The sequence below is a fragment of the Anolis carolinensis genome, chromosome 1 (genome assembly GCF_035594765.1).
Source record: "Anolis carolinensis isolate JA03-04 chromosome 1, rAnoCar3.1.pri, whole genome shotgun sequence".
Taxonomy (NCBI): Eukaryota; Metazoa; Chordata; class Lepidosauria; order Squamata; family Dactyloidae; genus Anolis; species Anolis carolinensis.
This window is the reverse complement of record NC_085841.1, coordinates 311,545,170-311,551,662: the sequence shown is the minus strand read 5'-3', so window position 1 is coordinate 311,551,662 and position 6,493 is coordinate 311,545,170. Positions and strand designations below refer to the sequence as shown.

Sequence of the window (6,493 nt, the reverse complement as noted above, 5' to 3'; positions counted from 1 at the left end):
CTCTTCAGCTTAGAAATGGAGATGAGCACCAACCCCCAGAGTCGGAAACTGCTGGACTAGTCTTAATGTCAGGGGAAAACCTTTACCTTACACAGTTTCCTTGCAAATTTCCGTTGTTTAAACTAGAAGCAAAAAATTGAGGGAAAGGGAAATACATAGATGAACGTAAGCTGGACATATACATTAATAAGTGTAAACTGATTTTTTTTTAATTATTGAATACAAGATAACATAGTCTTTGAGCAGATAATGAATGTCTGTTGTGGGCTTACATTGCGGTAAAGTGTTTCTACATTATCTATTCACCCTCTTTACAAGTTCATTCTCATTATATTTTTATTTTTTCTCCCGCCTCCTCCCGCCTCCCTTCCCCACCCCACCCTTCACATTTTCCTCTATGTCTTTATATTTAACCATGAATGCAACTTTCTTAATCTTTGTGCAATATTTATGCTGGCTTCACCTTCTTCTACCCATTTCATATAAATCGCCCATTTCTCTTTAATTACTTCTGTTTTGTCCTCCTGTGAACCATCTTGGGTTATACATGTAATAATGTCCAATCGGACTTTCTCAAATAGATAGTTATTCCAGTTTTTTATCTCTTCATCCCCAAGCTATTACTACCTTTCCTGCTAGAATCATTTCTTTAAGTAGATCTTGGTTCTGTGTAGCAATGTTTTTGTTCCCTATAATTGCCATCAACATAAGTTCCATGTTAACCCGAATTGCTATTTTGAATAGTTTCTCCTTTTTTAAAATTTTAAAATTTTAAAATTATCTTATCCCTGAAATGTTTTGCCTTTAAACAATCCCACCACCATGTGTTTGCTTATCAAATTGTTAGGATTGGATTCCAGCTTTCGAAACACTGTATAATTGTAATGGCTGTATTTACCTATACCATGAATGTTTAATTTCATTGCTCAAAGCATTGCTGCTGTAATGGAAAGCTTCAAATGAAAACAAGATCTCTGTTATGTAATTCAACATGTTTATATATTAAACAGAGACATGTTTAAACATTATCTTAGACATGTATTAGAAGTAAATTCCAAATAAAACATGATAAAATCATATATACATAACATACCTGGAATGATTCCAGATGCAATAAAGAAGTTAGCTTTTGCTCATATGTGATGGCATCATAATTGGGCTAAGAAATACTCGGAAGAGAGTAATAGTGGTAGCAAAGAAGTTACTGGTTTTTAGCTACAGTCAGCTCCTGAAACCATTTTTGGGGATATATTAAAAATGAAGTAAGGCACTTCAGGCATACTGCCTTCTTTGGAGAAATGTTGTCATATATCTGTTTGACACTGTCCTTCCTTTGGCTCAAGAATTACTGGTTTCTAAAAGTCACACACATCTTGCCAAGAACAAGATTAAGTTCTGGAATGCCACATGGGTGTAAGGACCCTACTGTATGCATTAAATTAAAAGGAGGTGTTTCCTGTAGCCAAGAAAACATGCAAATGCCTGCCTGAATGCCTCAACTAATTTACGAGCACGTCTTTCAACTGGCCAGTCAGACAACTTCATAAGAACTTCATAAGAGAATTCCCCATCCTGAAATATCAGTTCAGCCATAGCAAGCATTACCTGAATTTTCTTGACCGTACAAGTTGAGCATCTCTCATCCAGAATTCTGGAATTGGAAATGTTCCAAAATCCAAAACTGTGGGTGATATAGTCACTTGTTTGCTTTCTAATTTGTTCAAGGTACACAAGCTTTGTTTCATGCACGACATTATTTAAAATACTGTGTAGAAAATTACCTTCAGGCTATGTGTATGATGCGTTTATGAAACAAATTTCATGTTTAGATGTGTGTTCCATCTACAAAATATCTCATTATATACGAATTTGCAAATACAACATTCCAGAATTGGGGGAGGGGGAGAGGGTAGCTCTAGTCCCATTTTGGATAAAGGATAGTCAACATATTTCTCTTTATTAAATTATGTAGATCACTCTTCTGATTTTTTTTTCACCAGAGGTAAACAATTTTCTTTATTTTGACCCATCACAGGTGCAGCCTTTGATCTACTGACTTTTTATACCAGTGGTTCTCAACCTTGGGTCCCCAGATGTTTTTTGGCCAAACAACTCCCAGAAATCCCAGCCAGTTTACCAGCTGTTAGGATTTCTGGAAGTTGAAAGCTGTTTATTCTGAACCTTACCACTGCACTGATGTTAGTATATGCAGGCACCTTTTGATTTTTTTAATGGATGAGAGGGGCATAGGAGGGTGAGTGAGTGTGGCCCTCCCAAGTCCACATACAGTCATAGCAGGCATCAAACTCAAGTTATATCTCATATGAAGAAATATTGACAGGAAGCCTGAGATGAAATTACAGGGCTGTTTCACACTTTTACTCCAAATCAAACCCCCTGAAATTGATCTTCACAGATACGTAACAGCTTCAAATGTTTCTTCTAGAAAAGCACATTAACAGCATATTATTATTATTATTATTATTATTATTATTATTATTATTATTATTATTTTAAAACAAGCAATATTTGAGAATTTCACATATTAAACAAGTGTTAGACACAACAGACAGTGGGTTATTAACATTTACTAGAAATTGATTCTAGGTTCCTCCATAATCCATGGATAATAAAGTCCCTCTGTACAGTAGCATAGTCAATGGTGTCTTTTATATAAAATGGCAAAATCATTTTAAACAAATATTTTAAAGCAGTGAATTTTTGAATCTATGGATGCAGTACTTGTGGCAACAGAGGTATGATTATATTACAGGTGATTAGAGAGGATATAAGCCCCCGATGGCACAGTGGGTTAAGCTGAGGCGAAATATGTCATGTTTACAAGTAACATGCGCTAGTTCTTTCAAAATGAGGTAGCTAGTGGATATATATGAATTGCTAAATTAAAAATAGCAGCCTGTGCATTCATCTACCAATCGAGTTTTAATTTTTTTAAAATCTCTGACCTACCCAAACAGAAGTCAGAGGCTCCTTAAATAAAGACACTGTATGAGAATATACTAATCATGTTTTGATGCGTGGCTCATTTCATCTGTTGTCCTTTTCTTTCTATTGCTCTTTGCAAGGACTGAAGGATCAAGTATTTATTATTCTGAATATTGTAACTGGTCAGTTCCACCAGTTTGTCAAAATCTTCTTCTGTGTATTGAAAGCACTGTAACCCATACGGAGACTGAGGGCTAGACACATCGACTTGGCCCTGCTTCATTTCAGAGGGACTGCGCTCCACACCTGAAAAATAGTGGTTACATCATTGCATTTTTTAAAGGCCTTAAATCCAAAATCACCTCTGGGCACATATATTGTCCTCCTTACTGCCATTTTGAAAAATGAGATTCAAGAAATATGCAAACTAAGGGTACATCTACACTATAGAATTAATGCAGTTTGACATCACTTTAATGGCAATGGTTCAATAGAATAATGAGAAATGTAGTTTTACAAGGTCTTTAGCCTTCTTTTCCAAAGCGTGCTGATGTCTCACCAAACTATAACTCTCATGATTCCATAGATTAAGCAAGGGTAGAAAAAGTAGTGCTTATTTGTGATTTCTTTAGTATCATTTAAACATATCAGCTTATAGGTATACTGATAATTCCAAATATCGAGGACTTCACCCAGGTAGTAGTTTAGAAAGAGCCTTATATGTACCTGAAAGTCAAGGTTAATTCAGCCAAAAGATTATCAGTGCTACTTATGACAGATTAAGCAGGACAGGAGGTAACTGCTGGGGCTAGCAACACAGCTTCACTTAGGATAACTTACCTGGTGCTTTGTATTTTTTGAAGGTGTCATTTATTAGAGGGAAAAAAATGACAATAGGAGCTTTTGGGTTCTCAGGATCTTCAAAGACATAGCACTCCTTCAAATTTTCATCCTTAATATGACTCAGATCTACTTTAGGAAATGGGATACCTTGCTTTGAGAAGTATCTGGAGGCTTTGTCTAAAGTCTGGATTATTGTGGGACAAAGGCAAAGACAGAAATAAAACCTATTGTAATATCTATCTTTTTTAAAAAGTTATGACATTACTATACAATTCTAAGTGCTCATAAGTATTATCTGTAGGTCAGTGGTGGGAATGGAAAAGATGTAGTAGTGAGTTAGCCTATGAGCTGTTGATAACAAGGTAACTTGGAGGTCTCTCCATGCCCATCCAGACAGACCCATAACACGGGATCTGTCTTGGTTTTACCAGAGCATCCAGACACAGCTGTCCCAAGAGGACACCTACCCCCTACCCCCAAACCCCAAATGTAACCTTAAAAATAAAATTAAACCTACCTGGCCATCATAACGTTCCTCCTTGCACTAGGAGGGCATGATGAAATTATGTGCCAGGAGACGGGGGGGGGGGGGGCAAGGAGGGATTTTCCTCCTCCCCACATCCCACCACCTGGCATGAGGAACGTTATGGTGCCAGGTAAGTTTAACTTTATTTTTAGGTGTACATTTGGGGGGCTTTGGGTAGGTTGCATGCCACTCTGATAGTAATCAGGATGGCATATATCCACCACCTCCACCACCCCCAGGAAAGCCTGGGTTTTGGGGGGTTGCGGGGATGCAAAAGTAGATTTTTTAAATCCATTTTATCATGGACTTTTGTCCTGTGTGGAAGCACCCTCATTCACGGAATCATCATAAATTGGACCAAAACCTGTGAGAATTAAAAGTGACAATATCAGGGAAACTGCCAGGTAAGGAAACTGTATAGACTGGAGTTAATGAGATTTTGCCCTTTTTTTGGAAACACGTATTTGAGAAATTCTCATGGACTGGATATTTTGTTTTCCATTTGAAGACTCTTTAAAAAAAAGCTTTGATTAGCAGCTCCTATAGATGATGACCAGATGTAGGTAAGCATGCTATCCTTTTTAGCTCAAACTGATTTTACTAGCATTGTGGTCACAACTTTTCATAAAATGGGCACAACTCACATCCTTGGAATGTTAGTTCAAAAGACCCAACTTGTAAATATTTTAGTAAATCTAAGCCCAGAATTTAGTTTATGTTATAATTCATGAAAAATGATTTTAGCACATTAAATGAATTAAGTCAAACATGAAATTATTAGTATAATAAGAAATCCTTTGAGTAAATGGCATATGTCACAGTGGTTAAACCTTTCACCTCTTAATGGCACAAGCTATTTAATCCTTTAATTTGAATCTTTTTTTAATTTTCACATTTTCTTTCTTAGATACCATGCTTTAAAGATGTCATTGCACATCCTGCTTAATGCTGCAAAAGGCTGCAAAAGTCCACAAATTAATGGTTGGCTGGAAATTATGGAAGTCATTGTCCAACACATCTGGAAAATGCCAAGTTGGAGAATGACAACCTAAATCATTTTCTCTTACACACTATCAACCATTATTTCCAGCCATGTGTTAAATATCTCAGTGTGCTTGCAAGTCTTTTAAAAAATCTGAATCATATTAGATTCTAATGCTTGACCCTTGTTGTGTTGAAAGTTAATTAATTAATCTAGCAATAATTAATTCATTTCCTGAAGCACTACACATTCTATGTGGCAATGTTATGTTATGCCACAGTGTGAGACAGCTGCCATGCCCAAAATATTTCAAGTACTGTTTGGATGATGTTCATAACCCAAGGTTGCATAAACTAGCCCTTAATTTTTCCTAGTAGCTGGAAGTGTAAAAACATGAAACAATTAATGAGAAGTTACAATATACAAATGCAGATAATCTCACTGTTGTTTGTGATCCAGAAGAATAATTTAAATGTATAATAACATCCACTTTTCTCTCTGGCCTCAAGAGTGGTGGGTAGCTGATGTCCAAGAAGGCCGCAGTATCTGCTAGGGTTAGGTATTCTGATGTTGCTGTCAACTGGTTTGGAAAAGTATCCAGTACAGTATCTGAAAGGCAAAAGTCTTGTCATCAGTCAATAGTATTTTGTTAATTTTATATATATGAGTCTCTGGGCCAATTAGAACACAGCTGGTTTATTATACAACTAGCAATGAGCCCTGGCCTTTAATGCCTCCCTCTTGTTGCTTGAAGTCACAATAAGTAATGTTATTTTTAGTGTATCCATATAATAGTACTTCTATCAGATATGCAATTTTTCATTAAGTTTCTTATTAAAGGTAGCGATCAGAACTATCTCTTGCTACTAGGTGGTTTCTAATGCCTCAGCAATTTGGCTGTGCGTATTTGCAGGTTACAATGGTGTTATCTGGAGGTGCAGAGCAGTTCAACCCCTACCCATAAGCTCAGGCTGACACTGAAAGATATTGTGTAGATGAAGTGCAAGCTCCTTAGGTAGAAATTTCTGGGCCTACCCTAGATCATCAACTGCTAGTGAAATGATATCACTGGATGACTAGATAGCCTTATTCTACCATTTTGTGTGTTATGTCAGCTGTGAATCTGTGTGAAGGAGAGGGAAGGTGTTTAAGGGGCTGATTTTGGTGCCTTCAAAAGTAAGGAGTTTGTGCCACAT

General features: G+C 36.7%; 1 protein-coding gene across 2 annotated transcripts in view; it reads right to left on the bottom strand.

The window, feature by feature from the left end:
• Positions 1 to 977: 977 nt before the first annotated feature.
• The window catches only part of LOC100561010 (cytosolic phospholipase A2 epsilon), a 63,831-nt gene continuing 58,315 nt past the window's right edge, over positions 978 to 6,493 (bottom strand). Inside the window, exons 18-20 of one of the 2 annotated variants that reach the window (XM_062968141.1) lie at positions 5,740 to 5,906; positions 3,787 to 3,973; positions 978 to 3,252 (exon numbers count right to left, since the gene is read on the bottom strand). In XM_062968141.1, coding sequence (XP_062824211.1) covers positions 3,044 to 3,252; positions 3,787 to 3,973; positions 5,740 to 5,906 — 563 coding nt within the window. In that variant the 3' untranslated portion in view covers positions 978 to 3,043. The remainder of the gene's footprint in view (positions 3,253 to 3,786; positions 3,974 to 5,739; positions 5,907 to 6,493) is intronic. The other variant, XM_062968142.1, reaches the window with a different exon arrangement.